Source organism: Rhinolophus sinicus, chromosome 8, assembly GCF_057876585.1.
Source record: "Rhinolophus sinicus isolate RSI-liver-muscle chromosome 8, RSI-T2T, whole genome shotgun sequence".
NCBI lineage: Eukaryota > Metazoa > Chordata > Mammalia > Chiroptera > Rhinolophidae > Rhinolophus > Rhinolophus sinicus.
Window position 1 is genome coordinate 8,048,768 of NC_142508.1, and position 27,779 is coordinate 8,076,546.

The 27,779-nt window shown below is 46.3% G+C and overlaps 1 protein-coding gene and 1 long non-coding RNA gene across 3 annotated transcripts; both read right to left on the bottom strand.

The window, feature by feature from the left end:
* Positions 1-118: 118 nt before the first annotated feature.
* LOC148757366 (homeodomain-interacting protein kinase 2-like) lies at positions 119-11,511 on the bottom strand. Of its 2 annotated transcripts, XM_088799866.1 has the most exons (5): positions 11,335-11,511; positions 8,424-8,603; positions 5,774-6,055; positions 2,826-2,952; positions 119-2,683 (listed from the first exon to the last, which is right to left on the bottom strand). In XM_088799866.1, the coding sequence occupies exons 1-5, from the start codon at positions 11,364-11,366 to the stop codon at positions 2,600-2,602; spliced, it is 705 nt and encodes a 234-aa protein (XP_088655992.1). In that variant the 5' UTR covers positions 11,367-11,511; the 3' UTR covers positions 119-2,599. The 2 variants fall into 2 exon arrangements, with proteins under 2 accessions (XP_088655992.1, XP_088655993.1); XM_088799867.1 differs by lacking the exon at positions 2,826-2,952 and having other exon boundaries at positions 11,335-11,510.
* A 6,655-nt stretch (positions 11,512-18,166) lies between these two features.
* LOC148757367 (uncharacterized) lies at positions 18,167-22,982 on the bottom strand. The gene is made up of 3 exons (XR_016022223.1): positions 21,207-22,982; positions 19,176-21,094; positions 18,167-19,059 (listed from the first exon to the last, which is right to left on the bottom strand). It is a non-coding gene; the product is annotated as an uncharacterized LOC148757367 (long non-coding RNA).
* Positions 22,983-27,779: the final 4,797 nt, after the last annotated feature.

The window sequence follows — 27,779 nt, forward strand, 5'->3', positions numbered from 1 at the left end:
TGCCTCTACACCACACTGTCTTTGATCCCGGAACTCTGCACTTCCAGTTCAGCTGCCCACTACCTATGAAAACGTTCCGATGTTTTAGAGGAAGAGAGAAGAAAGATGCTCGGCTGCCCTGCAACATCCAGGAGTGTCCTGGAATCTAGAGCACAGGATCTATTTGAGCAAATACAGACACGTACGTCTAAGACAGAATTGGAATGACAACACAATTAACACTACTAATTGAGAGCTTATCAGGGCCACTGTGTTAAGCGTGTCTTACTTAGCCGGGCGCATGGTCGGTGCTTAATAAAAGTTTATCTTCTCAGAGGCTTCATTTCTCACACAGTGCACTGCTGATTCAGACAACGCTTAAGGAAAGCTGTCTGCCACATCTTGACTCAGTGTTTCAAAATGTTTCTGTCCTATGAAACCTCCAACTTGACCAATCACGGCTGGGGGGAGGGCAAACACAGAGAAATATGCACTGGTTCTTACATGCTTCTCCCTGGAAAGGACTCGTGTCACTTTTCCTTGGTTTAAAGCAAGACAGCTAACTTCAGATGAGCCAGGAAATACAATCCTTCCATGTGCGGGAAGGAAACTGAAAAACTCGGTGCGTGGCAGGCCTGCTCCACCACATTCCCGGGAACACGTCCTCTGTGAAGCTCTCCATTCACATCCCTGGATGGAGCAGAGCCATTCACCGTCACTCCTGCATTAGTCTGTGGTGTGACCCAGGGAGAGATCCTTACTGTGTTAAACCTCTGAAATTTGGGCATTGTTCCCGAAGTTAGCATACTCTAATACCCTACTCAGCCTACATTATAGTTAAAGAAGATAATAAAATAGGTTAACTGGTATAATAAAACAACCCTAAAATTTCAGTGGCTCAAATATAATAGACTTATTTCTTACTCTTTTGTGGTTTTGGTGCAGTGTGGGTTTATTAGGAGACATTCAGTGACCTGGGCTTCTGGTGGCCCCACCATTCTCTAGGCCCTCAGAGTCCTGTCCTCGGATCTTCCAGCCGTTTTCCCCCTTTGCCCTCTGCCTCGGGCCTTTATATCTATGCCTCCCTGGCCCCTTCTGGCCTTTTATCTACCTATCTATGGGACTTTCAGTATCTATGGGACTTTCAGCCCTACCTAGCCCCAGCCCGTTGAGAGCCAGTTGCAATATACTAAAAAGAAAGCCATTGCAGATGGTTTCAATCTGATGGTTTCAATCCAGCGCAGTGGTAAGGGGGGAGGGACTCGGCAGCCGCCGCCCACGGCACCCACGCTTAGCGTGGGGCGGCGGCCAATGCGGCCACCGGCCGCTTGGAACAGCAAGCACACGAGAACGAACAGCACAGCACAGCACAGCACGGGCAGCGCACAGTGGTAGCACAAGGCAGCCACACACAACACGGCGGCACTTGGCCGCTGACTGCCGGCCACTCACTCTGGCTCCCGGCTGGCTGGGGAGCTATCGTTCACAGCCTTCGCTGTAGAGGGCGCGGCTCACTGGGCCCATGTGGGAATCGAACCCGAGACCTCGGATCTCGGCCTTAGGAGCACCGCGCTCCAACCACCTGAGCCACAGGGCCGGCCCTGCAGGTTTCTGCTTTTATACTCACTTAGTGTTTGCTTAAGCTTAGGGATTCTACGGAAGAGTTAGAAAACACGTAAATCCAGGGGTTCTGTGCTTTTATACTCAGTGTTTGCTTAAGCTAAGGGATTCTAGGGAAGAGTCAGAAAATACGAAAGGCAGGTTCTCACGAAAAACGTACACCTGGCTGTTTGACGGGCCCAGGTAGGAACCGAACCCGAGATCTCGGCATTAGGAGCACGGTACACCAACCACCTGCGCCACCGGGCCTGCCTGGCGGTTTCACGCTTATAATACTCGCTTAGTGTTTGCTTAAGCTTAGGGATTCTAGTGAAGAGTTAGAAAACACGTAAGTCCGGGGGTTCTCTGCTTTTATACTCAGTGTTTGCTTAATCTAAGGGATTCTAGGGAAGAGTTAGAAAACATATAAGTCAGGCTCTCATGAAAAGTGTACACCTGCTGGGAACTGAACCCGAGGCCTCGGCATTAGGAGCACAGCGCACCAACCACCTGAGCCACCGGGCCGGCCCGCTAGCTCTCTACTTTTATACTCACTTAGTGTTTGTTTAAGCTTAGGGAGTCTAGGGAAGAGTTAGAAAACATGTAAGTCAGGCTCTCACAAAAAATGTACACCTGGCTGTTTGGAATTGGCTCCTGGGAATGACCTCCACCACCCAGTCACATGCCCCCCAACACTCCCCGCGACCCACCCACCCATGGACAGAGTCCTGAGCTGGCCGCTGGGTGACAGCGCCATCTAATGGTTAGTTTGGTCCTCTTCTAGGGGCTCCTTGGGTCAGCGGGGAAATACACCTAGTATCTCTTGTGGGGTCTAGAATTCAACTTCCCCGTTCATCGTCAGTTTGTGTGAGCAACTAAGACAATTTAAAATTAGTTATGACCACAGTATTGGGTATACTTGAAGGAACATATTGTCAGGAGTATGTCTTTCCACTTTAGATTTAAATTACTTTCCAGAGATACTGGTGGCAAGACCCTTACACACAGCTGCATTGTGTTTCTATTGACGCGCTCTTATCCCACTGGTGTATGGGGTCTGCTTTCCTCTCCGTTTCCACAGGTTGTGATCCCCAGCAGCGCATTTCTAATTAAAAAAAAAAAAAGGTATGACGGAAGACTTTTGTCTCAATCTTTTGCATGGATTTTAGTAACTTGAATTTTGGCTGAGTTGAATTAATCCCAAGTTCAAGAGTTGCCTGCACTTAGGGCTTTATTGGTATTATTACCTGAATTCTGGGAGACACAGAATTTGGAGACTGGAAAGGTGGGTTGATTGGGCGATGAAAATGGGCCACGCACATATCCAAATATTTGTTGACCACCCACTCTGTGCTTGGCATTGTAACAGATGCCCTAGAAAGAGATGAGAGATAAATCCTTACCTGCGAGGATTTTGTAGTTTTGTGGGGAAGGAAGATCAGGAAAAAAACGCTGACACTGTGGCGTAATGAGAATTACACACGAGGGGTTGGGAACCTAGACGGGGACCCCACCTCATCAGGAGCGTGAGGCCAAGCCTCCTGGAGAGATGACTCCGGCTGGTTCCTGAAGGGCACAGGTGTGAGAAAGCACAAAGGTCCAAAGGAGGGTGGGAAAGCTTGACAAGAAAGAGCCCTGGAGAGTGAGGGACAAAAGGTAGGTGCAAGGCCCTTCTTCCTGAGGCTGAAGGGACAGACACGTGAGGCAGACAGGTTTGTGGAAGGGGGTGGGATTGTGGGAGCTCTGGAGCTGCCTGGATTTCTCTGGGTCACTTTGGGGAGTAGAGGGTCCTGCAAGAGTGAGGAGGCAGGAGCTTGGAGAGCCTGGTGATTTGCAGTTAGCCACAAGAGGGAGCTGATAAGCACGGAAAGCCGGACCTTGCTCACGGGTTGGGGGTCTCCAGCAGCTGTGGGAGCAGAGACGTAGGTGGTTGAATCCATCTATAGCAGGTAAGTGTGGCAGGGAGCTGAGGGGACAGGGGAGAAGGTGGGTGGGGTTTAGGCTGGTTGGGAAGCCTGTGAGACCAGGAGGCGCAAAAGATACGGGGTTGGGAGGCTGGTGGTCCGAGATCCGAGGACACTGGCAGTGTAAGCTATGGTAAGAGTGCCAGGGGAGGAAATCGGGACCCTTGAGCATTGCTGGTGAAAGTGTCAAATCGTGCAGCCATTGGGGAAAAGTTTGGCAGTTCCCTAAAAAGTTAAGAATTACCATCTAATCCAGCAATTCCACTCCTAAGTATATATCCAAAAGAATTGAAAGCAGGGACTCAGATGCTCGCACACCAGTGTAGCATTATTCACAAAAGCCAGAAGGTGGAAACAGCTCACCCACCAACAGATGAAGATAAAATGTGATACATACATACATACAATACATACAATGGTCATTCAGTCTTAAAATGGGAGGAAATCCTGATTCATGCTATAACATGGATGAAACTTGAAAACATTGCTAAGTGAGATAAGCCAAAAAGGGGGCAAATACTGTACGATTCCACTCACATGAGGAGCTAGAGGAGGCAAACGCAGAGACAGAGAGTAGAGGGGCGTTTGCCAAGGGCTGGGAGCGGGGATCGCTTAATGGGTACAGAGCTTGTTTGGGATGGTGAAAGTGCTAGAAATAGCTAGTGGTGATGGCTGCACAACACTGTGACTGTAGTTAACGCCACTAATTATACTTTACAATGGTTAAAATGGTAAATTTTATGTATATTTTACCATAAGAAAATGCTGGAAGCCGCAGTGAGAGGAGGATGTGGATTTTTATGCTTCCTGAGGTGGCACGGCTGTGGTGTGGTGGCCAGGATGTGGGTGGGTTGTGGAGCTCACGGCTCAAGTGGGGAGTCCCAGGGAGGGTCCCGGGGAGAGGCCGCCTGACCTGGTCTGGTGAGGGCAGGGCCCAGATGCCAAGGAAAGCCACACACTGCACCCGGACCTGGGAACAATGCAAAGCTCTCAGGCCAGCAGATGACAGCGAGGACGCAGGCCTCAGGGAAGGAGTTTGGAAATGGACGGGGCTGAAATGGCTCAGAAGAGGCAAAGGGAGCAAGGAGACGCTCCGCTGCCCAGCTGCACGGGACTTGGCAGTGAAATGATCTCTACGCCCCTTCTCTATGGCCACACATGGTCATCTTGGCAAATTTTCAATGCAGTAGCGGGTTAGGAACATGTTCTGATGTAGTAAATAATTTTCGAAAGACGTCACTGGCAACAATAACCTCTTAGGTCTTATAACTAGTCTGGTTCTAGAATAAATAAGTGTGCCAGGCTGAGTATACAGTGACTCCAAACAGTTTATGTAATTCCAAGACAAAGTGTGATTACATTTCTACACATATACACCATGCATATGTGAGTTTACAAATTTTAATTAATAACTCATTTCACCTCAGAGACCGAAAAAATGATCAAAAAGAAACTGTGAGTAACAAGCTATAACATAGTTCACCACAACGGGACCCCCCTTTCTCACCCTACAGTTAGTAATATTACAATTAAAATAACTATATTCTTCTATAATTTTTTCTGTTAAAATCATCTCATAAATTTATAATGCTATTATTAGTTTCCAAGACTAATATAAATTCACTCCATTTTTCTACAATGAAAATGATTATCAATTTAGAAACATATGACGTCATGATGAAAAACACAAGCATTTTAGTAGCAAGGACTTGATCAGTTAAGAATTATTTTTCAGACGTCATCAAAATGGCGGCGTGAGTTGAGCCTCTGGAAATCTCCCCTGGAATTTACAACAAATCTCACAACTATAACTCCACAAAGGACTCCCTGCACAGCAGACAGGCAAGACGAAGAGACCCACTACTGAATTCACCTAAATAAATTCAATAGCCTGAGGCAGAGCTTCTTAAGCTTACGGGGTTTGAAATACACTGGCATCGTGTGCCTGATTTTTATGGTGTCAAATAAAATGTATAGAGCCTATAACTACTTTTTAAGACCAAAGTCATTCAAAATTATTTTGGCTTTGAACAATTATGGAAAATCTGCCCGACGTTCCCTTGAAATCACTTTAGGACTCCAGGACATGGCAAAACTACAATTTAGGGACCAGGAGAGAGTGATGATGGAAAGTGGCCCAGCTCCACAGATAACCATCTCTGTGTGAGCTGCCACACACAGCTCACACCTGTCCTGGTCCTCCCTGGAGTCTGAAGGCGGCAAGGCCTCACCTGGTGGGGGCGTGCTTCTGTTCCTCCTCCTCATCTGTGTCGCTGCTGATGGTGATGACACTGACCGTGGGGCTGGGGGTGTCGGGAATGACAATCGTCTGCCGCTGCCGCTCTCTGGTGGTGCTGGAGGCCCCGTTGCCCCAGCCGCATGTCACGGAGGAGCTGCAGGCTGGGCTGCTGTGCACCAGGGCACAGCGGGGTGGTGTGTTTTCCTTGACACGCTTGGACCGCTGAGGGGAGCTGATGGCCTGAGAGGAGGACACCTCACAGGTGGTGACGTTTCTGTAACAACAAAGTCACACAGACTCACAGAGGAAGGTCAGCCCAGCAGCGCCCTCTAAGGAGCCTAACTGTCTAGAAACCCCAGCTTTGCCAAATCTCCATAAAGAAGTTAGAGGGTGAGGGCATAAAGCTTTCATTTCCTTGCTAATGGCTGGTTTACCATTTAATAAACTAAAGTTCTCATTTCTTAAGAGTGTCTAGATCTAAAAGATCTAATGTTGGTGAAAGTTTAGCTTTCCCTCTTTCTTCCTCTGGTAAAGAGACATGACCATGAAAGTAGCTGTGTGTGTATGATTTTAAAAAAAATTTCTTTCCCTGGATTTTGACACCCGAGCCTCATAGGAAGCTTACAAGTCTGTTTCAAATGTAATGAAAAACTGGGAAAAATGCACGAGGAAACGGTGTGCTTAAAAAGGGACCCTTTAATCTTGATTTTGATAAACTCAAGACTCCTCATGAAATAAGTCAATGTAATTTCCAGTAACTTTAGGGAAAAAACACCTGACCTTTTCCCTTTGCCATTGACCCTTGCTGACTGGGTCATATCTATACAGTGAGACCAAAGCCAACCTGATATGTCCTTAGAGAGTCTTCCACCTTCTAGCTACGGGGATGGCAGTAAGATGGAAATAATTCCATAAAGATGGATTTATTTAATTTTCTATTTAGTTGGTATCAGATATGTTACGGGTTCCTTTTGGGAGGCTGGTAATAAGTTTTACTGATAAGACTGTACCATTGTTTACCATAAACCTATATATTTGTCATTGCTAATGTTACAATTTTGGGATTATGTTTTCACCACTCCAGCAGTTAAAATATCTCCACTGGCATTATTAAAGAAAAGTACGCTTGGCTGCACCACTGAACATGGAGAACATTCTGGTCTTCAGGCTGTTTGCCTAAGGCATTGGTCTTAAAGATAGGCAAATACACCACTTTCACTAGAATTATACTGATCTTGAAATGCACTGACAATGAGCCTCAGAAAGCTAGCTGCATGGTGGGCAGGCATCAGGGAGGGACTTGTCAACAATTTGGGAGGCTCTTACCTGGCCCAGGTGAGCCACAAGGATGCGAGCATCAGCCCTGGGTCAGACCAGTGCTCTGTGTACGGCCTACTTCGCTGGGCACGACAGAGCCCGAGGATTGAGATGGTGGCCTATGCTGCTGCCCAATCTAATAAAGACATGGGTGTCTTGTCACAGGGCTGCCAAATAAAAGCATTTTGGAGGCCTGCCATGGATCTAAGGTGGATTTCCCTGAGTTGTCAGCAACACCCAAATAAGGACTCGTGAAGGATGGTAACTGGAGGGAGTCAGCTCTTGTATTAATTTCCGAATGAGAATGAAAAAAGGCAGGCTTCACTTCCGGTGCCCGGCTATCTGAGGAAGCAGAAAACCCAACTCTGCTAGACACTTTGTATACTGGACTTTTCTTAATTAACCTATTAACTAACCTAATAAGCAATCGGGTTCCTCCACGACAGGGTTTCTCAGAGACACGCAGGGTAATTCTGCCACTGCACAGTCTTGACCTTTTCTTTCTTTTTTTTTGGTTTGGAAATCTCTGTTTTTTAAAACAATTCAGGTTCATTGTGGTACAGGAAGTCACCCTTTTGAAGTGTTTGATAAGTTGTGACAAACGTATGGTCATGTGACCTCACCACAATCCGGACACGGAGCTTCTTCTCCCCCCTGGAAGGTTCCCTAACGCTCCCGTCAACCGCCTCCTCTCCTACCCTCGTCCCGGCAGCTCCTGAGCTGGTCTCTGTCTCCAGAGCTTTGCCTTTTCCCAAACGCCACACATATGGAATCGTGCAGCACGTGGCCTGTGCGGTTTTGATTTTTAATAGTTCACTGAGATGAGACTGGATTGAAAGGGAACGGGCAAGATTATTCTCCTGCTGGTGAGCGTCCAGGATTAACAAAAGTCACTGCTTATATTGAAGTAAGCGGCGACATGACTTAAATTTCTGACTTTAGATTTCAAGAAAAGCACATGATGACTATTTTTAAAGAAAAGCTATTACGGTTTCCACAGCGCAACTTCCCGGGTGAGCCCGAGTGTCCAGAGAAGCGGCAGGGGACAGACTCGCTCACGGCCCGGGCACTGGGCACCGGGACTCCCGGCCGCCAGCCTCAGGGAGCGGATAAGGCCGGAGGAGGGGGCGGCAAGAGGCAGGTGGACACCTGCACACGCCGCAGAATGACCCCCCCGCAGACCCGTGACCGAGAGCACTCAGCGGCCATTCCCTGGCGCACGCGCGAGACTCGGCGCACGCGCGGATGCTCCCTGACACTGCGAGGTGCCGCGGACTTGGGACCTGCAGCGCGTTCTCACCCCCAGGCAGACCCTCGCCACCTACCTCGCCGACGACTGATGCTGCTTACTCTTCCGGGAGGAGCTGCTGCTGGTTGGCTGCTGCCGCATCACGTGGGCCACGCCCACATTTAACGGCTGCGCCGCCGGAAGGGTCACGTGACCAGTCAACAGCGCAGGCTGCTGCATGATGGGATTGTAATGGCTGCCGTGAGCGTGTGTGTTCCTGAAAGGAAGCGGGAAAAGGCTCGTTACTGGTTTTATAAACACAGGGCTTCCTTTTAAGATAACGGTTACCCCCACCCCAGTTAAAAGCCAAATTAAGCCCCAAAGTGGGTGATTTCAGTGGCTCGTGGGGTTGGTGACGGGATGAGCCTCGCCAGGTGAGCGCATCACGACCGTGTCCCAGGTGCAGTGAAGTCTGTGCTGTTCTGCAGGAGCGGCAGGGACACGGTTTGTGGCGCATGAGAAAGAGGACATTTCGGGGGAGAACGCCAAGTGCGCGGGCTTGGCTTACGTTTGGGAGGAGCAGAGAAATACTCCCTCAGCGCTTCAAGTCCCTCAACAGGTGATTGTGCTGCGTATTTTATTGCAGAATTTAGAGTGGCTTCAGCAGGTGACCCGCTCTGTGCGGCAGGCAGGATGTCTTAGTGATGCCATTTTATACGTGAGGAAATCGTAGTTTATGTGGGAAAACAAACTGAAGCCTGGGAGCCGTATGCGTTTGGCGTCAGGCGGCATTAGCGTTGTTCTGCATCCTCAGCGGCTCACGTGACGCTCAGGCCCGAAGCCGCTGATCCGCTAATTACATGCTCGCTGAGTCAGCGATTAGCACTGAAGGCTGACTACACACGATAGTATAGAGTTTGGCATTAAATCAAAACTAATAACAGACATGTTGATAGAAATACTGGCAGCCACTGTCCTGAAGGTGGGTTGTTTCAAAAGGTCTTATGATCTGGGTTGTATAGAACTCAAAGGCTTGTTTTCCCACAGAAATATTAGAAATGGTGATTCATTCAGAGACTTGCTCATAAAAGCCCACTTAATTCATTTAAAAAAGCTATAGGAGAATTTATTTGAATTTTAAAAATATTATACAATTTATCTTTGCAACTTGGGGAACAGGATGAATAGGATAAAAAGAAAGCGCAGGACACTTTTGTAGGGATTTTGATAATCTTGGACATTACATGGATTTTAGAAAATGATGTTATAGCTTCTTTATTTTGTAGTTGCTATTCTGCAGACAGCACTGGCTTTTTCCTTTCATACAGGTCTAGCATTGGTACTTTTCTTTTATTAGCCGTGGTTATGGATGCTCTTTGGTCCACACACGAAATGGAGAAAGTGTGTCGGCTTTAAGTGTCTTCTGAGGTAACCAGGTTAAGAGATGAGGAGGGATGAGGAATAAGAAAATACGTATGAATGAGTATGTGAATGTTGCTGAAATTAAATGAGGTATAAATGCTCAAAGACACAGGAGAGAAGGAGTACAGCATACAGGTGGTATTTTAGGAGAGAAAGGGGTGAGAAAAAAGAAAAACTGGGCAAATGTTTTCCACTTGGTTGTTTTCCTAATAAGCTGGAGAGGGGACGTGGTCTTGAGCATGAACCGATGCCAGTAGCGGAAAGGAAGAAACAGACTTATGTGTTCCCTGCCATGTACCAGGCACCGGTACGGTACATGTTAAATTCAGGTCAAGTGCTTTGCATTTTATCTTATTTAAGCCTCCCGACCATCCTCTGAGGCAGGATGATCCCCACCCTTATTATCTCCATTCTGCTGAGGAGGAAACCCAAGCTCACACAGGTTAAGACTCGCCCAGGCCATGCAGAGCCAGGATTGAACCCAGTTTTACCAATGAGTGGGGTGGACATGGGGGGCTGTCAGTGAGCGGTGAGGGGGGCTGTGGGAAAGAGCCTATATACTCTCTTCACTAGTCAGAAAATTAAATGGAGGAATGGAGGAAGCTGCAGCTGAGGCTTGACTGGGGGCTTATAGCTCTACTACGTGTTACTGAGAGCTCTTCATTCATAACAGGCTTTTAGGTCAGAAAAGGAACTGCGGGGGAGGCCCCTAGTTGGTATGGAGCCTGTCAGAGGGTGAGGGGTATGACCTGCCTAATGTTTGGGTGGAATGAGAGCCCAAACTGCCTCTTATGGGGAGTGGGGAGCTGGGGACAACTTAGGGGGGGTTGCCATTTGGCTCTGCACTGGTGGTGGTGCTGGGAAGGGGTGGGCGGAGGTACAAGGCAAAGTGGAAAGTGGCCGTAAAACAACAGAGCAATGGTGGGTAAGGAAGTCAGCCAGGGGGATAGGTGGGTTCCGGAGACAGATGCAGGGGGTAGGACGTGCTGGTGGCTGTCAGCTGGATGCCTCTGGGGTCTGTGGAAAGTGGACTTCATTCTGTAAGTTATGACCACGTGTTAACTGAAGAGCCACAGTCACCAAACGAATCAGAGTCTGCCGTTCGAAACGAACCCCATCTGTCAAGCCTTTCCCTGGGAAAGCTGAGAAGCCTCCAGTGTGCCCGCATCTCAGACACCTTGAGAACACTTTCTAGAATTGCTGAGGAGCCTCGGGGACTCTCTCTTCTGCATTCTTTCACTGATGACAAATCATTGTTTTTTGGGAGTGGAATTTAATTCTGAGCAATAATCAAAAATCATCTAGAGCCAAGTTCAGTGAATTACAGTGGTGGTTTAATGATGTAACTGAATTTTGGGTTGAAAGTGACAACTGACCATAAAGTAATGAAGCTGATTTTCTTGTTTTCTGGTACATTTATTTAAAAATTACCTCTCCTCACACTGAAGTCATATCCCACACAATATTCTTTTTAATTGAAAAAGCTTTCTACACATCGGGGAATTCGGGCACAGGCCAGCCTGGCAGCTCTGTAGGTCAGCGGCGGACCTGCCTCCCAGCCTAGACATGCCTGCTCTCGTGCTTACCTCCAGTCGGCCAACTGCTGGGTGCCTGCCATGGTCTCGGGAATCACAGTTGCGTGCTGCACTGATGTGTGGGTGGCCACTCCAGTCAGCTGCTGCCACGCCGGGGGAAGCAGGATCTGCTGGGTCCCGCTTGGCCAGGCCTGCTGTGGAACAGAGGACGTTTGCAGTCACCATGTTTGTCGATCACGTGATCAATTTGCATGAGTCAAGTACTTATTCTGTGCTAGTCTCTGTGATGGGTGTGAAAGACCTGGTTTTTGGCCTCAAAAACGAAGTTAAGGGGAGAGACAATGAACATACATGAACTACACAGAAGATAATATGTACATGGGCAAAGAGTTGTATGGAAGGGATTCATTAACATAATTCTGACATCACCAAATATCTGGTACTTGCCTGCATCTGAGAGCAAGCAAATGTGAAATAAAATTCTTAGCTAGGTCTTTAAGCTTAATTGAGAATTACCTTGATCTCTCAAAGCAAAAATGAAAGCTAGAAAACTACAGCTTGATTCTTCTTAAGTTTTAAGATTTTTCTAAGAAATCTAAAAATTTTCCTGATTACTCCTTGAATAGACTTACTGGTGTGTGTGTGTGTGTGTGTGTGTGTGTGTGTGTGTGTGTGTGTGTGTGTGTGTGTGTGTGTGTGTGTTGGTGTGTTGTAAGCTCTCTGTAGCCTCAAATCACAATGCTGCTTGTCTCTGGTCATTAAATGATTCAGACTGGACACAGCTGAATGTGTCCAGGTTGGACACTTAAAGGAACACCACTAAGGTAAAATCTTCTTCGGCAGGTCAAGAATTTAAAGATTTGGGGTCTGAGTTCTCTCTCTCTCTCCATCAGGCTGGACACAACCAACATTGGGTAATTTATACAATGTAGTGCTCCACAAAGTGCATGTGTCTACTATGTGTGTTTGGGCTCATAGGAACACACAAGCACTTCTGGAAATGGGTTACAAATTTGAATCAAAGCTTAATCAACAGCAATGGGTGTAAAAATGCTATGATCACATTTTAGATCTGAATGGACAGTTCACCTGGTCCATTGATCTCATGCTACAGAAGAGGCTCAGTGAGATCTCTTATTTGTTTTTTTGATAGTACCTGTTTGCTCATTGATCTGTTCTGATATCGGCAGAAAACTCAGGGATCACAGATTATACAGCAAGGGCTTAATAAATATTGGTAAAGGAGCAATTCTACCAAGGTAGTTAATTATTGTTCATCGTATTTCAGGTTTATTGAATTCAAACACAATAAGCAGAAAAATAATTTAATTGATTAAAAGAGTTACAAGCTCAAAATGTTAAATAACAATTTTGTTGACAGGTTGCTACTGACTTTGTCTGAAACTCATTTCAGATTTCATGAAAAGCATGTGTTTTGACTAATGTCATTTTTAAATAATAAATGTTGATACTAAGCTAGGAACATCATTTCCCACATCTCCCTAAAGTGGATAATAACATTTTTACCTCAGAGAGATAGGGCAAATGGCTGTGGTTTTTTTTCACCTCTTTCACATTGATTGGTATGTTCAACTCATTTACGGTGACAATTCATCCGACACTGCTACAATTTATAACTTATTACTACTTTATAATTTATAAAATTAGAGCTAATATTTCTTGATGCATATTGTGTGCTAAGCACAGCAAAGACCATCAATGGATTTTCTGGCTTCATCTTAACTAACATCTATCCTGGGAGATTGAGACTATTATTTTCTCCCATTTCTCAGATTAATAAACTGAAACACACAGAACTTAAATAACTTGTTTAGAACTATGGTAAATTTAACATACACATTTATTGCTCTCTCTCAACCCAACTAAAATGATAGCAAAGGAATAAAATATATAGATAGATCTACAAGGACAGAGAGAACAGGGAGAGACAAAAACAGTTAACAAAATTTTAGAAACTGTAAAACAGAAGGGTAATTACTAACGGAGTTAGCAGACTGAAGGAATCTAAGGTCAAGTCTGCATATTAAACCATGAGATTCCTTCACCTGTTGGTTTCCAGATCTCTGGAATGTAGGCTCCACCCCAAAGCAGAAGGCTGGAGGAATTCTCTCTAGTGAACTGACTCATTCAATAGAAAAAAAATACAGATCACATTGCAAGATCAGGGGATCTGCCAATGAAAATGCTGGGCTCACTCCTTATCAGCCTGTAGAGAAGCCCACGTTCAGTAGTCCTAACCCCTCCCCCCAATCTTCCCAGTTAGTTTTTAGTGCTTTAGTCCGAAATATGAATGACCAACCAAGGTTCACCAGATATTAAAGGAAGCTTCTAACATGAAAGTGACTAAAACAAAAAAAGAAACTCAAAGGAAATAAAAACAGAAAATTTCCAAAAATCTGTAATTAATGTCCTCACAGAGTTAATATATTTCTATATCTCTATATAGCTATATATAGATATAGATATCCTCTCTCTCTCTCTCTCTCTCTCTCTCTCTCTCTCTCTCTATATATATATATATATATATATATATATATATATATATATATATACAAGACCATATGACATATATCTATCCATATCTGTATTCAGAGAACAAGAAAGAACTCTTGGAAATGACGACAGAGATTAACAATTCCATCGAAGTTTTAAAGAAAGGTGAGAAAACCTCTCAGTCACAGATGGAATATATATATGAGAAAATAAGGGGGGAAAAGATAATGAAAATCAGACGATCAATTCAGAAGTACCAACACCCAATTAATTAGAATTTCACAAAGAAAAACAGAAAATTGAGGGGAAGAAATTAACAAAGGAAAAATAGAAGAAAAATTTCCAGATTAAAAAGGCAAATATGGTGTTCAGGACAATGTATGAGAAAGATCCGTAAGAAAGCATGTAGTCATATTTCAGACCACCATGGACAAAGGGAGTCTTCTAAAAGCTTCAGAAAGATACCAAAACAACATCATCAGAAAGACAGAAAAAAGTAACAACACACTGAACTTCTTAACACGCTCCAACACATCAACACATCAAACAGACTTTTTGTGGCCCTGGAAGAGTTTGGGGTGCATAACAATAGATGTACACAGAGGAAACTAACCCCACAAAGAAGTGAGACATCCAAACCTCCAGGGAAAACAAGTGGTACAGGAAAGGAAACAGACTCAGTAATTAATGAGGCTCAGCTGAGAATAATATTATACAATATTGATGACAATAATTATGTAAATAATGCAAAGTGGTTGAATACAAAATGATATGGGAGGAATGAGAGAAGGGAAGAGTGAGTGGGTGAAAGAGAGGGAGAGAGTGAGCACACGAGCACGCGTGTGTGTCATGGGGATGGGGGGTTAGAGAGCTAAGCCTTTGTCTTCCACAGTAGGAAGTCATTCGGTGCCTGACTCGGAAAAATCAGTAAAAAAGCATTTTAATCATGTTTTTTAGAAACATGGAGCTAAATAAAATAAAACAGTTAAACATTATTATTTTGGGGGAGTGGATGTTGGGGATGGGAGAGAGCAGGAGACTATTATTTTTGTTTAAGTTTGTGGTGGCACTTAACTTTAAAAATGGTGTATACGTATTACTTCGAAAAAGAATGAAATTAAAACAAAAACAAAAACTCTCCCAGAGTCATATAACCAGGAAGTGGTGGGGCTGGCATCCGAACACGGGAATCCCAGAGCCCGTGCTCTCAGCCACATACTCCCGGAGCTCTTTCTGAAGACGCTACCCAGAATGCACGGCCCTATTCAGAATCAGGCATTGGTGGGAACGGCGTAAAAGGGGTATGAAAAAGTCTTGTTCATTAACCATGATCAGGCACCGAGCAAGAGAGAATGGTCGGGAAGCCCAGCTCCCGAAAATGTTACCAAGGGAGGTTTGAGTGTTGCATTCTGGACAGTTCAGAGTTCAAGCCAACAGTTTGTCCTTAAGGGAAATATTTAATGGGGTTCAGGTGATGAGTTGATTGGCTAGAAGAATGTACAAAACGTCTTCACAGAAGGGCAGGGTCTACAAGGAGCTGGCAAACAGACATCTCCACATCTTGGGGGACTGTGAGTCTGTTCCAGCCTTGCTGGTCAAAGTGGGTTTTGGATCTTGTCATGTGAAGAGTGAGAGAAATTCAATACCATCTCAACCAAGAACTGTACTTCCCATGTCCCACCTTTACCGACTCCTTCACGATTTCTAATGGTGGTCAAGATGCTAGCTCTGGCTTGGGGCTTGGGAGGAAGAGGTGACAGCAGCTTTTAGGCAGTATCAAAACAGCATTACTCTATGGCAATCCACAGAGGTCACTTCATGTCACTGAAACAAGAGGGTGTGATGACACCTTCTCCTTCCAGGCACACCTCCTTAGGATGCCCCAGAGAGACTGTTCCCCTCGGAGGGACACGAGACGCTGCTGGGAGGTGTGGAGGGAAAGGGCAAAGCAAACAAAACTAACGGGAGCAATGGATTCAAAAGACTCCGTCTCTAAACTTTCACCAATAAAATACTTGAAAAGGTTTAAATATTTAGCTAAAAAGAATGATGGCAATGTTTTGGATATATTTAACATAAATAATAGAAACTTAAAACCTAGAAACTTATCCAGAGAAAAATGAAGGCATCTGTTTAAATGTTTAGTTATTGCTATTTTTTAAAATAGCTACCATACTAGTTTCTATAAGGTCAGCTTATTTTTGTCCTTTGAAGGGACCATTTAAAAATTTCTAGGAGACAGCTCCATCATAACAAGCTAACATATTGGCATGGATTAAGTGACAAGCAGAGAGAAAAAGAAAGCAGGCAACAAACAAAAGACACAACATGACACTGGATAGGTTAGGAATTTCTTAGTAGAGCTTAGAAATCATTGCGTGACACACTGGTCTCCCATGTGCTTCTTAATTGCTACATGGGGTTCCATTTTATGCACATATCAATTTAACAAATCTCCTACTGACAAACATTCAACGTGCTCCCAGCAGTTCCTTGTTATAAACACTGTAGTAATTAAAATCCTGTATATATATATATTTTTTGTTCACTTTCCCAGTTACAGCTTTATGTTAGGAGATTTACAGCATCCTAGAGACTCTTTTTCAAGTGAGCAACAGGTAAAAGCTCTTCCCTGCTATGATTAAAAGACTGACACAAATTCAGAAACACTGAGCCTATTGGTTTCCACCCAACTGAACAATGAAGACTGTCTATTTTAGCTAATAAGAGGTGCTAATTATTACTTCTTTCAGAGGTGGTTCTGGGCTTACTTACTAAGGTTAAATGTGCAAACACAAAACTGGATCTAAAAGTACCCTTTAAGGTGTATGTGAATTCTTTAGGTTTTAGCCCACAGAGGAGGCGTGCTGGGAGACTGGTCTGGATTTCTGCCACTCGGATAAAACATGAACAAGCTACTTTGGCCTGGAGTGAGCTATAGTTCTTTCTCATGCTCTGCCTTGGCCTTCTCTGAACTCCCTCCTACCAAACTGGGCAAACAAAAGGAAGCTGTGAGGACCAGTGCAAGAGGTAGGAGTAGAGGGCCAGCTTTAAATACAGAAGGTTCTCTGTTTACACACTTCCAGCAAGGCAAAACTGTGTGTGTCACCAGAAGCTGGTGTTAGTGGTGACTTGCAGTGTCAATTTGGACGTACGAACAAAGAGATGAACAGCGGTTAATATCAATCTTAAACAAGCTGTTCCAGAAAACAGAAGAAGAGGTAATAATATCCAACATAGTTTATGAGACTGGTCTAACCTTGATGCCCAAATCAGATAAGGATTCTATAAGAAAGAGAAATTATATGCCATTTTTCACTTATGAATGCAAAAATACTACAATATTTACAAACAATCTGGTATTGAAAAGCAATGCAAACATATCAAACGCAACATGATCAAATAAAGTTGATCTCGGAAATACAAGAACAGTTTAACATGACAAAATCTATTAAGTAACTTGCTACATTAACAGATTAAGGAACAAAAACATATGAGTACTTCAATAGATGCAGAAAGAACATTTGATGCAATTAGTATTCATTCATCAAAAAAATTTAGCAAACTTGATAAAGTGTCTCTATCAATATTGTTAGTAAACAAACTACCTAATGGCAAACAGCTAGAATTTCCTTTAAAGTTAGGCACAAGTTAAGGATGCCCAATATCAACAGTTATTAAACATGGTTTTGGAGGCACTGTCAGCACAGTGATGTCAGAACGATAAATAAAGTATAAGGATTAGGAAGGAAGGAACAAAATTGTATTATTGGCAAATAAAAGGATAGTCCACATAGAAAATCAAAGGGAATTCACAGAAACAACCAGAACTAAACAGAGTTTAGTAGGGGCAGCTGGCTGGCTCAGTTGTTTAGAGCGCGTGCTCTGAACCACAAAGTTGCCGGTTCGACTCCTGCAAGGGATGGTGGGCTGTGCCCCCTGCAACTAACAACGGCAACTGGACTTGGAGCAGAGCTGCGCCCTCCACAACTAAGACTGAAAGGACAACTTGACTTGGATGGAGCTGACGGGTCCTGGGAAAAACACACTGTTCCCAAATAAAAAGTCTTGGACATACACAATGTTCCCTAATTAAGTCCTGTTCCCCTTCCCAAATAAAAATCTTAAAAAAAACAAAACCAAAAAACCTCAGACCTTAAAACTCCCAACAAAACAAACAAACAAACAAAAAAACACGAAACAAAACAGACTTTATTTTCTATTTTATGTGATCCAATACCTTGTATGGTGACAGAAGTAGTTTATTGAACAAAAGAAACAAAGGAAGGAATAACAGTTACTCTTGTTCCTTTCCCTTGGCAGTTGTATTATGTGCAGAAAGACTGCCCTCGGAAGATTCCTTGCAAATATTCCGTTCCCTTTGCTCTGCATCTGGGAAAGCACATCTAGAAACTTCCCTACTCACACAGCCTCCGTGAAAGGTTATCACCTGGCTTAGGTCCATGCGAGGGCTACAGCGCAGAAAATCGTGCCTTTCTTGTCACCATAAAGGATCAATGGATATCTGTTGCCTTGAAGTCAAATGTTCCTTGAAGTTGTCAGGGGATGAGAGTCTCAGATGCTGCGTGACCCTCCAAGGCCTGCTAATCTGAGCCTGGAAAAGGGAAGCAACATGTGGGGACAGTGCTGGGGGTGGGGGCACAAGCACAGGTATTAAGGAACAGACTTGAGTTTGAGTTCTTGCTCTGCCAGTTATGAAATATGAGACCCAGGAAAGCTACTTTCCCTCAGATCCATAAACGGGTAACATAATACGTACAGCGCATGATTTCTGTGAGCATGAAAACACACACCTCTCAGCAGCAGAAAGAATGTTCAGGAAAGGCAGTCTGCTTTACGCGGCCAGCCTGAGCCTGTGGGGCTGGCAGCTGCCACCCTCGCGGTCACTTCCTGAGCTGGGGCACGGTTGTTTTTGTACAGTAGGCTGTGGATTGTGCAGGGCTGTGTCAAGGCTGCTGGCACACAGATACAGGGCTGCGTCTCTCAGCTCCAGCGAGCTCATCTTCAGCTCAGAGCTTTTGTTAGCGAACTGTTGCACTGAGAATCGACTTGGGAAGTTTCCTTTCTCTCTCTCTTGCCCGTCGTAATACTGAATGAGGAACTGGGGGCCCTCGCCCAGGGCCTGCTGGTACCAGTATATGGAGAGGTGCTCAGGGACAGGCGAACAGCTCAGTGTCACTGTCTGTCCTTTTGCTTTTACCAGGTGTCTTGGTGTTTGGCTGACTCCAGAATCCACTGGCCCTGTGAGGGAAGGAGACAGGGGCTAGAGAAAGAACATGGAGGGAACCTGATTGCGCCTTGGATTCAGGTGCTGTCAGGCTTAGAACAGAGATGTCCCACCTGTACCAAGGACATACCTGCTCCCAGGAGACAAAGGGCCACACAGCAGAGGAGCCTGGAGCCCATGGCAGGGGCGGGGCAGCACTGGGTGGGTCTCCCTGTTCTGGGTCTCAGAGTGCTGGTCCTCTCAGGCTGATGTTCTGGGCATCCTCCTCTGATTGGAGGATACGCTGTGATGTCACTGCTCTGGCATCATTCTCTCTGCCGGTTCCCAGGAACTTGGCCTCCCTTGCCAGGTCCTGGGCTCAGTTGGTCCAGGCACTCTTCTCTCCTGCAACGCCTCTTACATGACATCTGAGGCTGGTCGGTGCTGGGCTGGGTGTAGGCAGTGTGCCCACCCCTATAGCTCCCCTGCCTTTCCTTTGAGGCCGTTGTTCCTCTACCTGTCCCTACTCCCAGGGCATGTAGGCTGTCCCAGCTCTGCACCTTTCCCGTGTAAGCTCAGAGAACCTCCCCACCCACTGCACAGCTCAAGTTCACAGCTCCCGGCTGGAACAGTACCTGCAACGGAGTGTTTATGCTATGAAGCCCTGGGTCAGACAAAAGCAGCAAACAAGGCTCTTTTCACCCTCCTGGTCGGCTTGTTCCGCCCCAGAAATATTTGGAGCTCGGCAGTTCCCCAGTGTCCCTGTGCGGTGTATCTGGGCGGTAACAAGATTTTGCCTTTGTCATGATGCAAGTCCAAATGAAGGAAATACTGAGAATCTGGAATGGAAAAGCCCACTTCTAAAGTTTCCTTCTGTCATCTGGACTCACCTGCTCCCAAGAGACAAAAGGCCACAACACAGAGAGGCCTGGTACTCATGGCAGGTCAGGGAGTGGGGGTGTATCCCAGCTCGGTGCTTTGGTGTTCCCAGGTTAAGAGCTGGCGCACTGAGCCTTAGTGCCTGTAGACACATGACCTGGAGCGTGCAGGCCCGCAGGCCTGGGTGAAACACTGGGGTGCAGAGGGGCCCTTGGAGAATGTGGGCTCTGGACAGCGAGGCCAGCTGTGCAGTCCCGAACACACAGGTGGGACCCACTCTCTCTCTGACAGTTAATTCAGAGCCTCCATCTGGAGGCATGGATTCCGTGACTCATCGTTCTGAGACAGAGACCTGGTGGGGGTGGGGGGATAACCAAACCAGATGAGGGAACTATTGTCCTCAGTGGTGGGAACTGAGAAAGCCCCACAGTGAGGGAATGAGGTGTTTGGAGAGGGTCTGGGTGTATTTGGAGCTGGGACCAGGGCTGAGATCTAGGGTCTGACCCGGATGGAAAGAAATGTCAGGGAAGGCACATGTGAGAAGGAGGCTTAGTAGGGCTGCTGAGGCCAGAGTGTAAAGTGTCTCCGGAAAGATTCCCCAGGGGCACAAGCTGATGGGTACTGGAAGAACTTAACCTCGAATGTTTCCATCCTACAGTCAAGTGCGGGCACAGTCTTGTTCATTACAAAGCCAGGCCGCAGGCTGTCGGTGTCACGCATGGAATTCAGCATTGTCATGACCATTGACCAGACAGGCGGTATTCTGGGCTGAGTGTTACCTCTAGGGTCTCATGGGAAATGCTGAACCGAGCCTTGGCTGTTCCCTCCACCCCCCAGCTTCCTGGCAGGACCCAGGAGGTTTCTGCACAGAGAGAAAGTGACTTTGCAAGGCTGTGTCTTGGCTGCTGGCACAGAGATACAAGGCAGAGTCTTCTGGCTCCAGGGTGTCCACGTGAAGGTATAAGTGGGAACTGTCTGGGCATGCAGGTGAGAAGCGGCTCGGGACAGTCATGTTTTCACTGAGCTCCTTGTAGTTGTAGGTAAACATGAGCTGCGGGGGCTTCTGGGCGCTCTGTTTATACCAGTACATAGCATTGTGCCCCAGATGCTGTTCGCATCGCAAAGACCTCTTACTGCGCATTCCCATGACCAGGTGTTTTGGGGTCTGAGTAATTCCAGTGTCCATGAGGACTGTTGGGGGAAAGGGACACAATTCAGACAGAGCCCATGGGACAGAATGCTGCTGCAGCTACAGGGGAATGGCTTGGAGTCCGAGGGCAGCCCATTTGAACCCAAGACTCACCTGCTCCCAGGAGACACAGGGCCACACAGCAGAGCAGCATGCAGCCCATGGTACAGACGGCCAGGCAGCTTCGTCTGTTTCACTAGGACGACCCGGCAGGGGGGCTGGGCTCTGGCCTCCTTGCCCTTGGTTGGTGGTTTTGCCTCTGATGTCACTGTCCCTGACAGTTTCCCAGCCCCAGGGGATAGTTCTTCCACCTCCCTTCACGCCTCATATAGGTTCTGATGGAAGGTGGATTTGAATTGAGTGGGGTGGGTTATTCCTCTGACACTTGCTCTTTTGCTATTAGCTGCCCTCCTCATTATATAGACTCTCTCTCTAGCTGCCTCCCTTCCAGGAAGCCCTCTCGGTGAGAGGCCATTTCCCCTTCAAGGGACCTCCTGCCTTCCCTGCTCAGTCATGCAGGACATCACTCAAAACATCGTTTCCCGCAGTGTCTAAGCTCCACGGAACCCCCTTCGCCCAACTGCTTGGAGGGAGGACGATGGGACGGACTGGCGCCTATCACTTAAAACGCACAACTCGGATGCCAATTGGGAGCCAGACCCTGGGAAGGGTCCAGAGGCGACCAGCCTCTGCCTCTGTACTGAGGATACAGGGCTTGGCTGGGCTTAGAGCAAAAGAGAACACAAGGCATTAGGGCAAGACAGAGGGAAATCAACTTGAAAATGATTTCAGTTGAGTGTCTTTGGGATGTCTACAACTGATGTTCCCAAGGGACATAAGGACGGAGCCCCAAGGCCCTCGCTTCCCCCCTGCCCCCATCCCTCCACTCACTCCCAACCCCCTCCCTTCACCCCAGCCTCCGAGGTGTCAACAGAGCCACAGCTCCTCCTTGTGGTCAAAGCAGCACATTTCCCAGTTTGCTGGCCTCTTACCATCAGCCCAGGTCAGCAATCCAGACCCATCTGTCCCTCAGACTGGGCGCAGCTGTGACAGGTACGAAGACCTTGACGCAGGAAGAGGAAAGACGCATTCGAAACAACAAAAACAGCTGGCAACAATACCGTTCATCCACGCACCTAGGACACTCAAGTTTTAGTCATCAGAGATCGGCCACGTCTGGAGTTTTAGTGATGAACAAAACACAGCCCTGCAGATGTGCCAGCTCCTGGGGCGGGGGGCTAATAGGCCAGCTTGATACGTCCAACCAGCATTCCCTGATCAACAGCTATGAGCGAGCATGAAACGTCACGTTCACCCACAGAATTCTACTGTCGTGGGGTCATTCCACACAGTCACAGATAACGACCAGGGAATAAAATGCATCGTATCACGTTTAAGAAATGCAGTCAGTATTTCGGTGACCGAATCACTTCCTATATGTGACACTGTATTTCCTCAACTGCTGAACGAGGGGCACTGAAAATGAAGTGACCTCCAAAGCCCTGTCCATTTCTAAAATGTCAGACACCAAACCAGGCCCATCAGCTCTACAGATGGCTTTCCAATTTGGGACGAGCTAGGATGACCTACCAAGCCATTTCTACCTCACTATGTAAACTACCTGTTTATGCTTATGTCCATTTAGTTATTGGAATATCACCTATTTCTTAAAATGTATTGTTTTATACCAGTATCGAGTTTTCATTCTAGAAAGTTTAAATACATGAATCAACACAAAAATGGAATGATCTATAATTGCTAAATAATTTTTACCATTTATTATGTTAGATATTTATTACCAAATTGGAGTAATGAAAATCTACATAAATCTACGTTGGAGATAGGGGAGGGTTGTTGCCCATGCTTTAAGTCTAGTTGGTAATTGCATTTCTTTTAACCAGGGAAGTGCTGGGTCAGGAGGAACATATTAGCATTTTTCTAATGTAATAAATTTTATCAGATTTTTAATGTGGCCCATATAAAATGTAAAGGCATATGGGTTAGAATTTAAGCAAAGGGGGCTGGATGTTCTCCCCCCCTGAACAGGTTACACATATGACAGACCTCCAATCCACTACAGCTGGAGATATTCCATTCTTAGGTAAGGACCTAAAATTAACCCTAGTTAGAAGACTAGGATTATTACTCTTAAAATTATTATAATGGACATCCTGGAACAAGAACACACTCTGATTGGCCCCTCTCCATGAAACCGCGAAAGTCTGAATAAATAAAATTTCACTGCATTGTTTCGCTCCCAATAAGTTAGGATTACAAAAAAAAACAATAGAAATGAAACTGAAACCTCGAACAATGAGTGAAAGTGAAAGACTTGGTTGCCCTGAAACAACAGCTAACATAAGCATGTCCCAGAGGAAGAGGGGCTGTGAAAGACGAGTTTAACATCTGAATTAGGTATGTGCCTGAAGAAGGAAAATACTCTAAGGACAGTTTGAATTGCAAGAAGGAATAGTGAAGTAGTGGAATGGTAACCCGTCAATAAATTCAAATAAACACTGTCTATACAAAACAGCAATAGCATATCTGCTTGAAGATAAATAGGAGAGGCATAACTGATTCCAAGACAGCTGGGGGATTTGGGGTGTAGAGTAGTGAAAAGGAGCCCCAAGAATATGCATCAGGAAACCCCCTTTTGTTCTTGGCCGATTTCTAATGTGTCGGCACAGGCTGGAGTCTGGAAGACGGCGCAGAGAACAAAGAGCTGCACAGCAATTTCGGAAGATACTCACATTGGTGAGTGCGCTGCGATGGCCACTGAGACCCCGGAAGGGCCATACACTAGCAATGATGACCACATGCTAGGAATCCCGAACAGGGACGGCAACACTGAAATAAATCCTAGCAAACCCTAGAGGTCAACCCTGCCAGAAAAAAACTTAACATTTTTTCAAAGAAAATAACACAATCTAGAGCCCCTATGCTGTATTACCCACAATGCCCCCACAAAACCCCTTTATATTTGTTCAAGTAGAAAATTTTAGTAGTCTTTTAATTGTACATTCCACTCGAAATCTATCTCCCTCAGATCCATATTGCCACCGGTGTTACTGTATCAAAATACAAATTGGATCATGTTATGTCACTTAAGGTAGGACCGAAGCCTAGCTACTGCCAGAGATTGGTGCCCAAAGTCTTTTTTTTTTCATGCCTCATACTGTCCTCCATCATCTGGCTATCACCTGCCCTGGAGGAGGCTTCCAAGGTGACACTCAGTCTGAACAGCGAAGACTCACTGGTCATCCTCCTAGGAAGGAGAGTCTGCAATGCACATGCCTACCTCAATTGGTGTTTATCTCCCACCCTTTCTTTCTCCTTTATGTATTGCCGTGGACTTTCCTGCTCCTCCAAATATTTTTCTATTAAACAGGGAACTCACTGATAATCCAAATTTCCTTTTGGTCTCAGAAACTTTACCTTCCCCTCACCTTTAGGATTTTGCTCATCAAAGCTTTTTAGCAAATAGAGCATTTTCAGTAATATTGTTATGTGTGATATGAACCAATATGCACGGCAGAGAAACGCAACAAATGGTGTCTTCATTAGTTAAGGGCTTTAGTGCATGGGACAGGGTCCTCTCTTGTGTGTGGAGTCCCGAGTTCTTAGGTGAATTTATTGGACAGCCTTGCTCTAGCTGATAAGTAGAATTCTGTTAGACTTCGGGGTGCATAAAATGTAGAACTCCCCATCAGATGTACTGCAGGCTGAACTACAGACTGAAACTCCTGTCAGGGGTCTCACAGGGGGCTGAACGGAGCCTCAGGGATGGGTGAGTATGTTGTCCCCACAGCTTCCTGGCTGGGCCCGGGGTTTGTGCACAGGGAAGCAGTGACATTATAGGGCTGTGTCTTGGCTGCTGGCACAGAGATACACAGCAGAGTCGCCTGGCTCCAAGGAGTTGATATGAAGGTTCAAATGAGCTTTGTCAGGAGGGTCAGGTGAGAAACGACTTGGAACTGTCTCGTTTACAATGAGTTCCTTATTATTATATGTAAACATAATCTTCAGCAATTGCTGGGCGTCCTGCTTATACCAGTACATAGTATCATGGCCCAGGTTTTGTTCACATTTTAGGGACTCCTTATTTCCCACCTGCGTGACGAGGTATTTCGGAGTCTGCAAAACTGCTGTGTCCAAGAGGCCTGAGGAGGAAAGAAGCAGAATTCAGACAAGCCCCAGAAGGGCGCCTGTCGCTGGAGGCCTGACGGACAGGCTTGGAGACTCAGTGGATCGGGCCACCCAGGCCCCTCACTCACCTGCTCCCAGGAGGCAGAGGCCCACACAGCAGAGGAGCCTGGAGCCCATGGCGGAGAGGCGCCGACAGGCGAGCCCTCCCCAGGGTTCGGGTCTTCAGTGGTAAGACACCAGGCCGCAGAGCTCCCAGCCCACAGGTGCTTTCTGTGGTGACGTCACAGCCTCAAATGACTTCCTCATTCTCAGGCTCGCCTCTAACGACTTTTCCCTTTTCATGTCCTGCACTTGCTACTTTTAAAGGAATTTTAATTCCTCCTCCTTACAAGGGAGTTTGGAACTTGTAAGGGTAGTTGGAGTGGGGTGGGCGCGTTGCCTTAAGGATGTTTCTCTGACGTCATTCTTGCACCAGCAGCTGCCTCCCTCCGCTGCCCCTGCCCCAGGATCGGGCGCCCCCCACCCCCTTCTTCCCTGTCTTGGCCTCCGTCTCAGAATCAGCCTGGTTTTCCTTCTCTGGGTCTCCTGCGTCTTCTTCACAACAACGCGGGATGGTCCCGCTCACATCTGGGCTCCCGTGAATGTCTGATTTATCTCAGTTGTGAGGTCTCCCCCGAGGACCAGTGCAGACCATTGACAGTGCATGAATTCATGCTGAGGCTGCTAGGGAATTAGTCACAGGTGACAGGAGCCAAGGGGTTACAGAGGCGAGTAACTGGCATGGAAGTTGGGGCAATCTAAGCGGAGGATTGTCCACAGGCCGCCTTCCCTTTGGGTACAAAGTTTATTTACACTTAATTCCTAGCGTAGGGAGTCTCAGCCTCGGAACTGCTGACACACTGCACCAGATAATTCTTGGTGGTGGGGCTCCCTGCGCCCTACAGGATGTTTAGCAGCCCCCCTGGTCTCTACCCACTACCTGCTAGCAGCACTCCCTACCCCCAACTGTAATAACCAAAAATGTCTCCAGACATGGCCTCCGTGAGAACCACGGTCCCCTCTATTCCTTCCAACAGTCCTTCCCCTCCTCTATCAGCCTCAGGGGTTTTGGTGGGGCCACAGCGCCATCTCATGGTCAGCAAGGTGCAGTGCTCAGATCTGTGCCCTCTTGGGCCAGGCTCGCTCGCTCGCTCGCGCTCTCTCTCTCTCTCTCTCTCTCTCTCTCTCTCTCTCTCTCTCTCTCTCTCACACACACACACACACACACACACACACACCCCTCTGTCTGGCAACACTAACTGTCAACTACTGGTGAAACCCCTTCAAAGACAACGCGCAGTGGTTCCTTTTTTTTTTTTTTTTAACTGAACACAGAACATGCACTGGAGGTACAGTAGTGAACAAATAAAAAACGCCCACCGTCCTTCCTGGAACTTGATTTGATGGCGGTCACTGAATGGCTACTTAATGTAAAGCATGAATAAGACAATATTCTCCCCCACATAATGCTTATATTCTTATAGGAGCAAAAAGAAATTCACAGCTTACCCTCAGCTGGAACTATAAAATAGACACTATGTGGAGGTTAGGATATACTCAGTGTTAACAGAGTTAAAAACTGTCCTTTTGTGGCGTCCCATTTCCACATCTATGAAACAGTGGGTTGACATATTCAATTTCCATATCTCTGTCCAGTTTTAAAATTGTATGCTCTTAACCGAGGGCGCCCCTAGATATTTCCTGGGCTAGCGGGTCTTATGCATCCAGTATCCAAGTACCTCGCTCATTGTACCACACAGCTGATACGTAAAGATTTTCAAAGAAAGAAAGGGAGGTAAGTGGGGGAGGAAGAAAGAAAACAGTAAAAACAAAATGAACGAGAGGCTACATTTAACAGTGATTCTGAACAAATGAAGTGGCCATTCCTAAAGAGTAGATTTCAGATGAATTATTTACTATAGTGTTTTATGCACGCGCTCTTTAAAATAAGGTGCACACCATCCAAAGAGAAGCTGAATGAAACTGATACCCAGAAACTTGCCCTGTGTGACATGATGTTACTTCTAGTTGTTTTATGTTTCTTATAGGAGACTTGGAAAGCAAGGCTTTTTTGTTGTCTCTCAAGAATTGTCCAAAGGATGGAAGGGAACAGAGCAATGGATCCTTTGCCCCTTCTTTGCTGATAGCTCTGGCTCAACCGGAGAAGGGGTAGCCTCTACAGAAGGAACCGAGGGCTGGTGCTGTGTGCCTGGAAGTGCCAGGGTTCAATTTCAGCAAGAAAGTGAAGGAGGGAAGAAAATGCAATCATTTGAGCGTGAAGATAACATCATCCACTAAGAGATGGGGAGTCCCAGGACCAGTGGGGAAGGGGCGCACGGCTGGAGAAGACCTGGAACAAAGGGGAGTGGGCTGGATGATACTAGGATGCACATTTTGGGCACTGGTCCTATTGTTGCCCGTCAATATTTAAACTCCTGCTTATATTTGGACAATTCCCCCCAGTTTGGGGAAAAGGTATGTGTTGGCATGCTGGCAAGGTGA

Coding starts and splice junctions, on each gene's coding strand:
- LOC148757366 (XM_088799866.1), bottom strand. CDS start 11,366: ATGGCAGGCACCCAGCAGTTGGCCGACTGGAG. Junction 8,604..11,334: donor CAGCAGTTGGCCGACTGGAG/GTAAGCACGAGA, acceptor GCTTCCTTTCAG/GAACACACACGCTCACGGCA. Junction 2,684..2,825: donor CTGTGTCTCCCAGAATTCAG/GTAATAATACCA, acceptor TTTTTTAATTAG/AAATGCGCTGCTGGGGATCA.